At 36.2% G+C, this 16,648-nt stretch overlaps 1 protein-coding gene across 1 annotated transcript; it reads left to right on the top strand.

Moving 5' to 3' along the window:
* Window positions 1-638: 638 nt before the first annotated feature.
* LOC137734973 (TMV resistance protein N-like) lies at window positions 639-6,894 on the top strand. Its single transcript, XM_068474320.1, has 5 exons — window positions 639-1,544; window positions 1,650-2,739; window positions 2,868-3,140; window positions 4,018-5,792; window positions 5,926-6,894. Coding segments are annotated over exons 1-5 (3,633 nt in total). The 5' UTR covers window positions 639-1,050; the 3' UTR covers window positions 5,927-6,894.
* Window positions 6,895-16,648: the final 9,754 nt, after the last annotated feature.

The raw sequence follows: 16,648 nt of genomic DNA, 5'->3' as shown, positions 1-16,648 counted from the left end.
TCCCTCTCATTTCTTTGCCTGCATCATTTATGAGATACATACTCGTTTCACTTTTATCTTTAGCAAAGATTATCTCTCTCACTTTTGTCTATTATAATATTTAAGAGCTACTTTGTAAAGTGGGTGTGAAGAAACGCATGCACTTGCTAAAGTAATCATAAATTCAAGGTTTTTTTTTTTTTTTTTTGCCAAAATGGTCCCTGAGATTTGCATAACTCATCACCTTAATCCTTGAGATTTGAAATCAATAGAAGTGGTACTTGAGTTTGATCACCATCAATTATTTTGGTCATTTCATGAAAAATTATATTAAATAAATATCAAAATAATAAAAATATCCTCAATTTAATAAACAATGGACCATATGATTTGACAAAAATTAAGGGTATTTTTGTCATTTTAGCCTTATTTAATGGAGATTTTTCATGGAATGACCAAAGTGATTAATTGTGGATAAACTCATGAACTACTTCTATTGATTTTAAATCTTAGAACTAAAATGAAAAGTACCTTATGAACTATTTTGACTAAAAAAAAACCTATATTCAAAGTTAATACGACAGGTTACGATTTTTCACTACTAAAGCGAGAAAGAAGGTTTTCACCAAATCTAATAGTACTTTTTAGTCCCTACGCCTTCAAGCTTGAGCTCACAAACCAGTAATCTTCTGGGTCAATGTAGTTTTACTCCTCCTTCACCTCAATCATGCAGTCAGCCGTGCTCTTCCATTAACCCATTGGCCCAGCTTGGCTTTTGCCACCAACAACCGGATAGTTATGAATGCCAATTGCCAAGTTTGGTGACTTATTACACCATGCCTACCAACCGTTCGATGAAATTCCTCTTAGAAGCCTTGGGTCTGGAAACCCTGTTTTTCTTTCGCTGTACGCACTACCCACAATTTGGCCAGCTGAAAATAACGTTTTAACAACTGAAGTAGCGTTGACACCGAGAGTGTTCGGCAATGTCGCGTTTATTTTGTCAAGAACTTTGGAAATTGCTAAATCCCATTTGCAGATTTTGTCCAAACTAACCCTCACAGTCCTTCAATGATCCCCCAAGCAGGCGTTTCTTCTTCTTCTTCGCCGACGCCGCTGTGGACGTACGACGTGTTCCTCAGTTTCAGAGGCACAGACACCCGCACAAGTTTTACTGACCACCTCTATGCCGCGCTGACTCGAAAGGGAATTATCACATTCAGGGATGATGAGAAACTCAAGAAAGGAAGTTCCATCATGGAACTCTACAATGCAGTTGAAGAATCAAGGTGTGTCATTGCCATTCTTTCGAGCAATTATGCCGACTCAACTTGGTGTATGGAAGAGCTTGCAAAGGCTGTTGAGTGCAGGAGAGTAATGGGACAGATACTAGTCCCGGTTTTCTATCACGTACATCCATCCGAGCTGCGAAACCAAACAGGGAATTTCGGGAAAGCGTTTCGTAAGCTTGAGGAACGAGCCGTTAAAGGCAATTTAGAAAAAGTACGGAGGTGGAGAGCTGCACTTGTAGAGGTAGCTGGCCTCTCTGGATTCCATTTGGACGGGTACGTAAACTTACTTTTTTACTTTCTTCTTGTAGTGATATTTAAACTATGGTTTCACAAAATATGAGATGGTGATTTATTACTATTAGTTGTAACCTTTTGCAGATTTGAATCAGAACTTATTCAAACTATTGTCGAAAATATTTCCACCAAATTGAATCAAACAATCTCCAGTGTATTTACGGATTTAGTTGGGATGGATTCTCGCGTAAAAGAAATGCTTTCGGACTTAGAGATGGGGCGGAATAATGTACACATCATAGGGATTTGGGGGATGGGGGGCATCGGAAAGACAACTATTGCCCATGTAGTTTCTGAAAGGATACGTACTCAGTTTGAAGCTTACAGCTTTCTTGCCAATGTTAGAGAGGTAAGTGAAAAACAAGGTCTAGTTCATTTACAAAAGAAACTTCTTTCTGATATATTGCTGGAAAGTAATGTAAGGATGCACAACACTCATACAGGAAGCAGTATAATAAGGGAAAGACTACAAACTAAAAAAGTTCTTATCATTCTTGATGATGTGGATCGGTTAGAACAATTGAAGGCATTGTGTGACCATAGTTGGTTTGGTCAAGGGAGTAGAATCATAATAACCTCAAGAGATAAAGATGTATTGGTCAAAGGTGGAGTGGACAGAATAAATCAGGTTAAGGCGTTAACTAACAATGAAGCTCTTCAGCTCTTTAATTGGAAAGCCTTTAGGAGTGACCAGGTTGGAGAAGATTTTTTCCAGCTATCCAAGAATTTTGTTAAAAATGCTTATGGCCTCCCATTAGCCATTGAAGTTTCGGGTTCATCCCTCTTTCGTAGAAGTGTTGAAGAATGGTCAAGTGCATTGTTAAGGCTAGAAAGAAAGCCTGTTGAAATGCTTTTTGATGTACTTAAAGTAAGTTTTGATGGATTACAGGAAGTAGAAAAGAAAATATTTTTGGACATTGCGTGTTTCTTTAAAGGAGAGGATGAATATCGTATAAAAAGAATACTAGAAAGTCGTTATGGCCACTGTCCAATCATTCATTTTAAAGTTCTCACTGAAAAATGTCTTCTAACTACATTCGGAGGAAAATTGTGGATGCATGATTTGATAGAACAATTGGGGTGGGAAATTGTTAGTCGGGAGCATCCTGAGGCAGGCAAGCGTAGCAGATTGTGGCTTCCCAAAGATATTTTCCCTGTGCTTGTACATAATAGGGTAAGAAATTACTCGAAATACAGATTTAGAGATTGTTAAACTTAAAAAATAATTAGTTGAGTGTCTTGTTATATATATATATATTTTTTGATGCTTGCTACAATTAATTCTGTCTTCTTCTCTATTAGGGAACAACTTCGGTGCAAGGTGTATTCCTGAATTTTGAAAAAGAACAGGAGATTAGGGTTAATGATCCTTTTTCGGAAATGAAGAAACTAAAATATCTCAAAATTTGGAACGGAAACTTTTCTGGGAACACCAAATATCTTTCTAATGAGTTGGCACTTTTGGAATGGCATGAATGTCCTTTAAATTCTTTGCCATCAGGATTTGAATCAGATAAGCTTGTCGAACTCAAGCTACATTCAAGTTGCATCAAACAGCTATGGACGGGGGAAAAGGTAAGATCACAGTTAGTCTTCTGGATGTATATCCTTGAATATAATTTGAAGTTGAGGATACTGTTAGAATCCACTTCCTTGTCTGAAGAAACCCTGCTGCCCTTTTTAGGTTGTATACCATAAAGACTTTTCAGTCTGTCTAGTGCTGAAACATCCATGCAAGTATGTTACACATCATCTTTTTTTCCATAATTTTTATAGATGGAAAATGTTTAGGTAGACATATATCATACAAAACCAATAGTAAACATAAATTTCTATCGAAAAAACAAAGCACATGAAAGTATCTGTGACACATTGTCTTAGTGTAATATAATTCCCATTTACAGATCATGAGAATGTATCCATATTCTCTTAATGTTATACAGTTAAACATTTCACATCATATGGTATCATGTATACATGATGCAACATAACTCTCTTTTATTTCTGGACATTGTCCTCACTGTTTCGTATACATTCTTCTATGTTTATCTTAGGTCTTGTTTGATAGGTTTCATAAAATACAAGTTTATAAACAATGCACATGTAAAATAAAGTTGCATTGGTTTGAATTTAATTTAGAATTATTAATAAACTTTCTAAAAAGTAGTAGTCTAAAAATTACAGGCTACTGCTAGCAACTTTCCCAAAATGTGTACTCATCTCATATAAACAGACACTGTAAGGAAAGATAAGGTATCTAACGTAACAACAACAACAACAAAACCTTTTCCCACCAAGTGAAGGGTCTAACTTAAAATGCAGAAAAAAAGCACTTAAATATTTTAAACCAAAAATTGAACTTTCGAGTTGGTGTCTTACAAGAATGTATTGCCAATTTTTCTACCAATTATTTTTGTTTCAAATCATGCGATTATTTTTCAAATGATTTCAGTGTTGGAGCAGGCTAATTTTCATTGATATGAGTGACTCCCAGTACTTGATCAAGACCCCAGACTTTACTGGGGTTCCAAATCTTGAGATTTTGGTGCTTCAAGGTTGTGCAAGATTGGTTGAGGTTCACCCAACCATTGGAGGTCTCAGAAACCTTATTTCATTGAATATGAGAAACTGCAAATCTGTTGAGAGCCTTCCACCTTTCAAAAGTTTGAAATCTCTTGAAAGTCTTACTCTGTCCGCTTGTTCAAGACTCAAGAAGTTTCCTGAAGTTGAAGGAAATATGAAATGCTTGTTGAGAGTCTATTTGGATGAGACTGCTATAGAGGAATTGCCTACATCAATTCAACATTTGACGAGTCTTACCTTGTTGAACTTAAGAGACTGCAAAAACCTTTTGTCTCTTCCGAATACCATTCAATATTTGACATCTCTGAAAAGCCTCATTTTAGCTGGTTGCTCAAAATTTGATGAGATACCTGAGAATCTGAATTGTGTGGAATGCCTAGAGGAGCTTGATATAAGTGGAACTGCTATAAGAGAATCACCGTCTGTTGTAGGTATGTTGAATCTAAAATATCTATCCTTCCGGGGATGTCGAGATCTGCCTTCAAATTCGTGGCACTCGCTCTTTAATTGTTGGTGGTGCAGAAAGAGCTATGTCCCCACCAGTTTGTTGTTGCTAACCTCATTCTCCAGTTTAACTTCTTTGACAGAGCTAGACTTAAGTTATTGCAATTTAATAGATGGAGCAATTCCCCAAGATTTTGGTGACTTAATCTCCTTAAGAAAATTAAATTTGAGTGGCAATGATTTTGTTCGGCTACCAGAAAGCATCTGTCAACTCTCCAAGCTTGAATCTCTCAACTTGAGCAATTGTCGAAGGCTTCAGTTGCTTCCTGAACTACCGTTAAGTGTTCGGCATGTGAATGCAGAAGATTGTATTTCACTGATGTGTTTCCAAGATAAATTCAAGTTATGGACTTCAGCTGTCTCAGGAATGACTACTGTCAATTCCCACAGTTCATCCGATAATCCAGAATATTATACTTCAGCACCAAGACGTATCTCAAGAACTTACACTTCTGGAGGCTTTGGAATGACTACTTTCAGTATTTCATCTGAAGATCAAGAATGGAAACCATGTGTTGATTCATGGTTACCAACTCAAGTGTTTCAAAGAGACCTATTGGATTGTAGGTCATGCTCCATGAGCTCTGTTTGTGCCCAAATTGAAATCCCAGAGTGGTTCAGCAATATAGTTAATGGCGATTCCATAGCAATCCCAATACCTCCAAATTTGAAAGATAATAAGAAGTGGATGGGGGTTGCTGCTGTTTTTTCAGTCAAGGGACAGCCTTTTGTTTCCAATAGTGAGTCAGATACAGAAACTTCTGATTACTTGTACAGATTCACATTGGGAACTCATGAGTTTCGACTGGAACCATATCTTCTTGACTGGAAGGAAAGTTGCACCCTCGTCAGATCTAGTTCTGATGATTTTCTTTGTTTTTTCTATGAATCTCATATGCGCTTTCCAAAGACGTTAAATGAATCAAGGTCAATATGGGCATTATTGGAAGCCATTAACCCGTGCATGGAGGTCCAGAAATGTGGGATACGTCTTGTTTACAAGCAAGATGTTGCAGGGTTTATCCAGACATTCATGATGTGTTTTGGTGGAGGCCAACATGAAATGAATCTGCAGGAAGTTGATAAAGCTACATTTGAGTCTGGATGGTTTAATCTAGACAATAAGTACATTTTCAGATGGTACAATTTCATTTTCCCTGAACTTTGTTCTTTGCATTGCGTTAAATTTCTTCATTATTGAGGTGACGTGGTCTTCTAAAAAGTTAAAAATTAACTCATTCTTTGATATATATATACATATATCTCTATACAGATGTATGTATATATTTGTGATTGCAGGGATTTTCTCATCATCTCGCGTGTGGACTCCTAAGGGCAGATTTTTACATGGACTTGTATGTACTTATGAAGAAAATACCTTATTGTCATCAAATTTGGGGTTTTACATACCACGGGCACAGTTTTTAGAGCGTTTCATGCTCTCAAATTCTAGTAGCATGAGCTGCATTTTGTTTCAAACCGATAAACCTGGCGCAGAGGTTCAATATGTGCATTGCACATTTTGTACCAACAAGATCGATTGGGGTTTTTCCAGACAATTACCCACTGCATATTACGTGGCTCCAATAGAATCCTTGAAACTTATAATCCATTGGTAGCAGGTGTTCAGATAAATTTGATGAGATTGCAAAGTCCTGCAGTTGATGTAGAGGCAATAGTCTCATGTCAACTAACTGCAGAGATTGGTGTGTGTGGATCCTTTTGTATGTAGCTTCCTTTGGACCAAAGTACCCAAGTGGTTCGTTCTTCTGAGTAAGGCAACTCTGAAAATGTTCAACACTGCCTCAGACTTTGCTCGGTGATAGTAACTGTATGGGCTTTCATCACTCCACAAACATCCAAACATCGATTCTTGAGAATTTTGACACTCCCAATTCATTGTTTCTCTTGACATTTTTCTGTAATATGGTGTTCGGCTGCAGAAGATGGTAATCGAATGATAAAGAGTACAAGGCATCATGAAAGATTGATTCATAAGGCTTACTGATCATGTCTGATGCTCAAGAGCACGGGATTGTAACTTGTAAGTAGCCTTATATCTTTCTCACTAGATCAATTTTGTTATTTTTGGTCTACTTCCCTTTGCTGCTAGTAATTACTGTGGCATTCTAGATGGATAAAGCGATATGATGTATATAACTTTTTCACGTAGCATTACATTATTGATCCAGAATACCGTTGTGACGTAGGAGATTTAGCCAACTTACCACACCATCAAGCCTCAAGTTTTTCTTGGAACTCACAAATAGACCAGCTAAAGCTTTTTATTTTGACATCACATGCAATATGCATTACTTTACTGAATAATCTGCACAGCAAATCGTTTTAATTATATAATTAGGAACATAACCATGTAAAGGATTCCGTTGGATTTGGCTTGGTTTACACCTCACACTAAGTACATAACCAAATCAAATCAATCTGTTCAGGCCTTGTTTGTTTGTTTGTTGTCTACTCTCGAGATTCAATAAAGTTTGCTTCATAGCTTCTCCGTCTTCCACCTTCACTTGGACAAACCTTGCAAGTTGGCATTTGTATTTTTCTTCGACATCTAGTGGGGTTGTCTAAGCCAAGTCAATAAGTCAATACTAAACAGCAAACGTGCTCAGTGATTGATTGTGTTCGGCTAATTTCCTTCTTGAGAAATTAAGAAAATACTGTATTTATCTACATACTATATCGAAAAGGAACTTCGCACAACGAATTGAAGATAACATCTTATCATTGAAAATAGAGAGATTTTGTGAATAAAGCTTTTATTCTTCCGTAAAACTAGTTAGCAATACGATGAGGAGCTCAACTCCTTGTAAACTCATGCAAAGTTCTTCCCTCCAACAATGTGGATTTTATTCTCACCACCTTTTTATGTGACAAATTTTTAAGCCAAACATGTGTACAACACCAAATGGAATGACGTTGAGCAAGTATGACTATTGAACTTTGCGCTGCTCTAGAAATCTATAGGGGTCATCGTCATCACCATTGTGGCATCCTCGTTCGACGCCAGCACCACCACGTGCTCCACCTCCGTCACCATGCCAAGGCCCCACCGCAAGCACCGCCAGAGCCAAATCAAGAGAAGATTCAAGATTCAGATCCGAAACCAAATCCCAAAAAGCCGCAACAAATAGATAAGGATCCACTAACGGTTCATAATCCGGTTCAGAAGCCAGAATCTCTCTCTCTCCGCCCTTCTTTTCTCCACCATGGCCAACGAAAAACCAAGAGTTGGGCTCTCAAACTTTTCGAGGCCGCGACTATTGTGGATGCTACATCTAAAAGGGCTAGCATGGGCTATAGCCTAGGTAGTTTTCAGTGAAAAAATAAAATTTTACACATAATTTTCATTGATTTCCGAATGTAGTTTATCATATATTTAGTCATTAATCCTACTTCTTTCAGTTCAATTATAAAAATATATAATACAGTTACAAACCATCTTTATTTCTTACCTCCTTTCTCATCGCTTCTTGTACATATATGTTTCAAGTTTTATTTGTTTGAATTTTAACACGTATTTGTTTAATAACGAAAATTTTTTGGCTCATCTTATACAAATTTTCTTAAGCTAGCTAATAGCGTAAAAAATACAATATCGGTTTTCTTTGTTTACAAGATTTAAATCTTTAAGTTAGCCCATCCCGTGGAAAATCGCCATTAGCAGCTGGTAGAGCAAGAAGCGAATGAAGTTAACAACGACATGAATGAAACACTTGCTGTAAAAGACGCAGCTCTGGCAGTGCTTGTGGCGAACCCTGTGGTTCCTGAACCGGATCAGGAATCGTTAGTGGATCCTGATCCGTTTGCTGTGAATTTTCGGGATTTGGATTCGGCTCCTGAAGTGACTTATGAAGCAGCTCTTGGCGTGATGACGAAGGTAGAGTACGTGGAGGTGTTAGCGGCGAACTTGGATGTCGATGCCGATGCAAAAAGCCAGTGGTGAACCACGTCTACGAGTCAATTCAGATTCGGATCCGGATCCAAGTTTCGAAAAACCGCAACAAATGGATCAGGATCCTTATGAACGGTTTTGGAACTGATCCAGGAGCCACAAGTGCTGGCGTGCCGTCGCAAGCACCGCCAGTGCCACATCTTTCGCAGCAAGTGTTCCATTCATGGCATTGTTAGCTTTATTCGTTGCTTGTTCTGTCGACCATGCAACCTTTATTGACGCAACAGCCACAACAACTGCGACCTCGAGAAGTTTGCAAGCCTACTCTGGTTTCCCGTTTCCCGTTTCCCGTTGGCCATGGTGGAGAAAGGAAGGACGACAAGAGAGGGAGGACATGGCTCCTGAACCGAATGCTGAATTGTTTGTGCATCCTTATCTATTTGTTGAGGCTTTCAGGATTTGGATCCGGATCTAGATCCTAAATCGGCTCCTAATCCGGCTCCGGCAGTGCTCGCTGTTGCGCTGGGCGTGGTGACGGAGGTGGAGCACATGATGGTGCTGGCGGTAGACTCGGACGCCACAACGGTGATGACGATGACCCCATGCGGATTCCTAGAGGGGCACGCAAAGATCAAGACATTAATATGTTTAAAAGCTCATGCAATATTTGTTCTCTCAACTTCTTAATTATAAGCTCATGCAATATTTGTTCTCTCGTCAATATGATATTCATTCTTTAACATTTTTAGAAGAACAATGATGATGTCGAAGTCGAATGATTCATGATTTTAATTTAAGGTTTAAGCAGTTCAAATAGGTCAAACTAAATCAAACCAAACTAATTGCGGGCTATTTCAAATCAGTCCAGTACTACATGTTTTTTCTAATGTCAAAACCAGATCAAATTGGTTCGAATATTTTTGTTGTTGATATAATGATATTTTGACATTAAAGAGTGGAGAAATAAATTGATTGCGAACTTACTATTAACGAGATTAGAACTTAAAGCCTCTCACTTACAAGTGAAAAATAATCCTCCTAAATTAAATGAGTTTTCAAATTGGTTTTATTTGGTTGATTTGAACAATTTCGTTGTTTTTCACCTACACCACTAACCCAACCTTCCAATTGCATCATACTGCATATCAACAAAGTGGACATCTCCTATCACAAAGCAAAGCTTTATTTATTTATTTATTTGGCTCGAAACAAAGCATGTTTCAAAAGTTAGCAGTGGCCCAGTGAGACTGGCTTTAGTGACGTTGTGAAGCTGCTGCTGCGGCCGCGCGGCTTTCGCATCCCTAATGAGAATTTTCTATAGGAGGTTTTATCTTTTAGAGGTATTCATCAATTTTCCTTCTGAATTTGTGACCATTAGCCAATTTTTCTCCTCAACTCTCATAATTAGTCAATTTCACCCTTCAACTTTAATTTAGCCAATTTTCCCCTTCAACTCTTATAATTAGTCAATTTGCACCATACTGTTAATTTTTTAATTTGATCATAATTAAACAAGTGTGTGTAAGAAACTGAATAAGATGTATGTTAATCATGTTCCTATATCTTTATCCTATTACAAATAGATTAAAATTTAGAATTTTACAATTTATCATAGATAGTATTATTAGTCATAATAAATCAGTATGGAGTAATTTTATTTGATTTTTGACCATACAAAATTGATAACGAAAAGGATTGATGTGTAAATTTTTGTATGTGAATACAATTTTCTTTACAAAAGTGAAAGCTAAGTGATAGGAGCATATTCATGCGACTTAAATGGCTTGTTCTCGTGCATTTACGTTATGTTTCTTTAGTTATTTTAGTCCTTTAAGCTATTTTCGTGTGTTTGTAGGTCCAAAGGGCTAAAGGAGCAAAAAGATGCATTTTGGAGACTTTTGGAGCACTTTTGGGCTAAGGATGGATAGCTTATGCTTGGCGCCAAAATGTTGGACGAAATTGAAGACCAAAGTGTTGAACCTTGTTCCCTTTAGTTTTAGGACATTTAAACCTTTCCAATTCCCTTATGCCGTGCATCTCCACCTTTCTCCCAAAACCATACACATGCATTCATTATTCATTCCCTCACATGCTCCCATTACTTATCATCACCACTTATCACTTATCATAACCACATATCATATCACTTATCATCACCACTTATCACTTATCATAACCACATATCATATCACTTATCACTTATCACTTATCATCATCACTTATCATAATCACTTATCACTTAACATGCACCCATCACCTAACACAAAACCTTGCAGCCACATGCATTCCCCTTTTGCACATGCTTTCCCATTTCATTATTCATTCACCTTAATCATTCCCTCACATGTTTTCCCAACCCATTGCAGCACATGCACATTCACCCTTCATTATTTCCATCCACATGCATTTATCATCATTCACCCAAGCTTTAATTCACATGCAAACACATTCATATCAGCCACATGCATCTCCCATCTCATTTCCAGATTGTCCCCTTGCACATGCAGCCACTTATTCAAAGCACATGCATTTCCACCCTTTAATCACATGCATAAATCAGCCACATGCATCTCCCATCACCATTCCAGATTTCCACCACCCTCCTAGCTGTCATGTTCCCCCCATTTCACCTATAAATAACCCTTCATTGCAGCCACAAGGAGGGGGGGATCCATTCACCACAGAAATAAGGCCTTTGTGCCAGAAATTCATCCATTCCAAACACTCTTCCATAAACTCATCCATTGCAGAAATGTAGACATCAAACCACCCTTGTGCCGTGCCTTCCCTATTAATCCAAACACCACTCCCCAAACCATTCACACCATCAAACTATCCTTAGACCTTGTGCTACAACAACGAGGAAGAGAAGAGTGCCTAAACGTTCATACAATTCAAGTTTGAGTTGTTGGAATGTTTAGGTGTTTCTTTGATTTCAATGTTTAAATTCAATTCTCTTTGTTTTGTACGTATGAGGAATGGAAGAGAAGAGTGCCTAAACGTTCATACAATTCAAGTTTGAGTTGTTGGAATGTTTAGGTGTTTCTTTGATTTCAAAGTTATGAGGAAATTCGAAATATATGTTTATGCTTACATTTTGATTTGATTACTTCTAATTGCGTTTTCATAAGTTGTGATTCAATTTGTTTAACCGTTTGATTGATAACTTATTTATGTATGTTTATTGAGAGTGCACGCTTAATTTTCATGCATGAATATGACGCTAGAATATAAGTGAGTTTCACCTAATAGTTACGAACTTATATTCACAAGTAGTGGAGGTTGCTTATAAACAATCGCGTTAAACGAATTCTTGGCATAAGTTTCATGCAATCATAGTAACGAATGCCTCGTCAACACTTATAATTTTCATAGAGCGTAATGATTCTTGCTTGTACCTCTTCTATGCATTCATGTTGAGGACTTGTGGGGAATGTTTTGAATTGTCGCATGCATCATCCAATTCAATAACGTTAGGAAGATTTGAAGGTTAATTAGTGCATCACGGTTAACTTGGGGTGTTGAGAATTAATGGTTTATTGAAATGCAATTGGAAATCATTTTATTATGCAAGTGTAACATGTGTGGAGAAGAACCTTTTAGCCATTCTATCATCCATTCATTCCATTCCATCAAATTCGTTTTACAATCTGTTTAGTTTATTAACTTGTTTTGTTATTTCAATTTTCGTATAAATCTAAATCCCCCTTTACTTTAATGTCCAATTTAGTTAGAAATCAATTTAGTTTGTGCTTTTAAGTGTTTTGATTCATTTTATTTCCCAATTTCGTCCAGATTCACCAAAGTGCTCAAAACTGCCCAGAAAGTGATTTTAAGGCAGTTTTGAGTGTTTTGGGTGATGTTTGAGTCTTTTGGTTTGTTTTAATGTTTTAAGTGTTTAGTTTTACATTCTTTGAGTTAGTTTAGTGTTTTATATTGTGTTTTTACGTTCTTGAGTCAAGTTATTACTTAATTTCGTCCAAATTTGTGTTTGTTCTCAAATCTGCCCAGAAAGTGGTTTTTAGGCAGATTTGAGTGTGTTTGTGTTGTTTTGAGTCTTTTGGGTTGTCTTAGTGTTTTCAAGTTTAGTTTTGCATTCTTTGAGTCTAGTATAGTGTTTCATATTGTTATTTTACGTTTTTGAGTCAAATCCAAGTGGTTAACAATCCCTCCTAATCCCCGGTCTAGAACGATCCCTACTTATACATATACTACAATTTGACGAAAAGAGGGTTTAATTTGTGTGCGTATAAATCCCGCATCACTAAGTTCAAGTAAATTGTGGAGAATCGAGCTTTAGTGAAAAAATGGCTAGTCTATTCATAATTTTCGACTCCTTATTAAGAATAACCCATTTTATTGAAATAGGTCTGGTCCATGAGTTTAGGATTATTATTTCTTTTTGTTATTATTTCTTCTTCTACATGCTTTAAACCCGATTCATAACTTTTTCTTATAATCAACCCATATCACATACTAACTGTATTATGTTTTGTACATTTGACCCTATATTATGCAGGTGAGTTTATGTTAATTTTAGTACTTTGTTGGAAGTTATTAGAAAGATTGAAAATTAAGAAAAGAATAGATGGAAAATTAAAAAAAAAAAAAAATATTAAGAGTAGGGTGCAAATTGACTAATTTTGAGAGTTGAGAGGGGAAATTGGCCAAATTAAAGTTGAGGGGGGAAATTGACTAATTATGAGAGTTGAAGGGGCAAATTGGCCAAAATTAAAGTTGAGGGGGGAAATTGGCCAATGGTCACAAGTTCAGGGGAGAAATTGATGAATACCTATATCTTTTATGAGGCTATTACATTTTAAGTATTAGTGAGAAATTTTATCACAAATGAGTTGAAAATTTGGGCTAGATTCACCACTTGGGCTAGCAACTTACTTTCTTGAACAACATAAAATTGGGCTACATCTAGCCTCAAAAAAATAGTGGGTCCCACAAAAAATAGCAACTCATGTGAGCAAAATTCTATCACTCTCCATCAACTTGCGAATACACTTATACTCTCCTTTTATTATTTTTTTAATTTTCTTTTCTTGCATATTTTTCATGCAATTTGGCTAATTAGTGATTGTTTTAAATTCCATAAGAATTAAATTTCCAAATTGATTTAACGTTCATGGGCATTAGTGGGTGAAATTTTCAAATTTTTTTTTTTTCAAAATTGTATGATACTAATTTACCAATAGGTGCTAGGTAAATTGTTGTGTTGAACGCAAAAATCAAACTATTTCAGATGGCGAAGTGAGGGTTTATTTCTCTTAACGGATGAGATTGAGATAAAAGAATCTAATCCAACGAACAGTTCATAAGTGATGAAATCTAACTTTGTCAGAATTTGAACCATTTTAGATTGAAAGGTTCATAAAAAAATTTAAGATAACACATCCAAAAATCAACTTAAGAAAAGTTAGCACAAAAAAAATATTATCGCATAATAAAATTGCATAAATAAATATATATATTGTAACATCCCACATTGACCAAAGGAGAGGGGATGATGTGCCTTATATGCACATGCCCACCTCCTATAGCATGAGGCTTTTGAAAACTCACTGACTTCAGATTCCATCGGAACTCCAAAGTTAAGCAAGTTCGAGCGAGAGCAATCCTAGGATGGATGACCTCTCGCATGAGTTCCCAGAAACAAAATCGTGAGGACCCAAAACGATCAATATTCTGCTACAGCGGAGCCGGTCTGGGATGTGACATATAGCCCATATATAGCCTGAAATAAATAGCCCCTCATTGGAAAAGATTCTTTTATAAAGCCCTATAGATTCCTCAGAGCTCTAAAATTGGCTATATCCACCACTTTTTCAGCCTCATATAGAGCCCCTCACTGGGGATGCTCTAATGAGGGGTCTTATATAAGGCTGGAAAAGTGGTGGATATACTCCAATTTAGAGCTCCAAGGAACCTTCAGGGCTCTAAAAAAATCTATCCCAGAGGGGTTATATATTTTTCGAGCTGCATATAGAGCTATATATTTATATTATGTAGTAATTTGATTATGCAGTAAATTTTATTTTTTTCCTTAACTTGTCTTAAGTTGATTTTTAGACATGTTATCTTAAATGTTTTCATGAACATTTCAACATTAAAAAAGTTCAAATTTTGATAAAGTTAGATTTAATCACTTATGTGCGTGGTATCTTAAAATTCATCACTTTTTTTTTATAAATTTTTAACCTAGGCACGCAATTAAACTCAAAGCACAACACTTTCTTTATCAATAACACAAAGTACAATATTTTTGGATAAGTATAAACACAAACACAAACTACAACATTAACAAACTATATTAGAACAAGCACATAAAAATCAAATCTCTCCATGACACTCTTCCGATGCAAATGGGAGTTGAAAGGCGTGCAGTTTTTTTTTTTTTTTATTTTTTTTTTTATGAGAACTAAGTTTTGTTCCTCTTATCCACTCCTAGCCGGAGTCTCAATCTTTGATGTTTCCGTCATCATAAGCTTAAGCTCTTGTTTGTTGTCAAAACTCTCTTTGCAAGCCATGAACGAGTTAGCTAAAAGTTTTGCTTCTTCGCCAATATCATGCGCAATACCGTTTTCTTTTTGTGCTTTAGCTTTTTTGTTTCCAATAGGCCTTTGATGTTGGGTTGAAGTTTGCGCACTATTTTGAGTTTTCAGAACCGACTCCATAAGATCCTCATTGTTGATAGAAAAACTATTTGCTATTGGAGATAACTCATTAATGAAGAGTGTTTCATTCCACTTCGGGGAAGGTCATAAAATCTCCCAACATTTCATGAACCGGAATGATTTTCCCTCTTTCTTATAATATGAGGACTCTACATCTTCTATCTATGAATGTGTGGATTAAAGTTTAAAATTAGTAAATAAAATAATATACTAAAATGCAAATAAATTACCTAAACAAGTAAAACCAATAAAAACTCACATGGTTTTTTTTCTCAACTACCACTCTTGGGCCTCCGTTTAATGTATGAAACTTTGAAAACCAAGATACTTCAAGGTAGTAATTGAGAATTACCCTTCATTTATTTTGTCAAAATAGGAAGAAAAAAAAAAGAAAAAAAAAAAAAAAGATGTACATATGTTTATCCTTTGGGGAATTTACTTGTCCACTCATTTATGACCAATGTATTTTTATCAGACAAACATCCTAATCAGAACTATTCATTCTCTTTACTATTATTTAAAGATCATCTTTACCAAATATCATTCAATTTGAAAATGTTTAGTCATCTATGTGTGTCAAAGAAATTAACAATTTTGATTACAAGTAGCATTCCCAAGATGACCTGTCTATTGTTTAATGCATATTGATGGCTAACAAGTAGCATTCCGAGTATAGATTGTCTTGCATCTCCAATTTGAAGTCGAAATATAAATTTGGAATCGATATGAGATTTGAGTTGAAGGTGGATCCCGTGCCAAATAGGAAAAATATTATTCAACAAAGAAAAATGAGATTTGAGTTTTGAGTCAAATTATCTCCTATGCACATAACCAAATTGTTAAACTCAAATATGAGTTGAGTCCAATGTTTTCTTCTCTAATTTAAAGACTCAAATCTTAAAACTCAAAATTATGTTTGATTTTTAGGATTTGAGTCCTTGCATTGGAGAAGAAAACCAAAATGCATAAATCTCTTACGTTTTTTGGACCCAAATATAAAATAGAATAACGCTAAGGAGAATATTTATATGTGGGAACATGAATTTTTAGGCCGAAATAAGGAGGATCAAAATACAAGCACCTCATAAATTTGGGCATGGACTAACCGGCTCCAATTATGTTGGACTGTGTAAATGGACCGACTGTGGCAACACACCTATTAGGCTCCGAAATAGTAGGTAAGGCTTGCAGATCTTATCGAGAATGATCATGCCTACTCTACAAAGTACAGAGGTTTGTTCCGACGAACTCGTTTCCTATAATATTGCAGATGCCTACAATTTAGAAATTGACTTAAGCCTCAAGTAATAACAATCCTACAAGGAAAGAATATCTATTGCTAGATATTCTTTAGGATCTCCCGGTTTATTTCGGATATCACTATCCAAAATGACTCTCTC

The sequence above is a fragment of the Pyrus communis genome, chromosome 5 (genome assembly GCF_963583255.1).
Source record: "Pyrus communis chromosome 5, drPyrComm1.1, whole genome shotgun sequence".
Classification (NCBI taxonomy): Eukaryota; Viridiplantae; Streptophyta; class Magnoliopsida; order Rosales; family Rosaceae; genus Pyrus; species Pyrus communis.
This window is presented reverse-complemented; position numbering and strand designations above follow the sequence as displayed.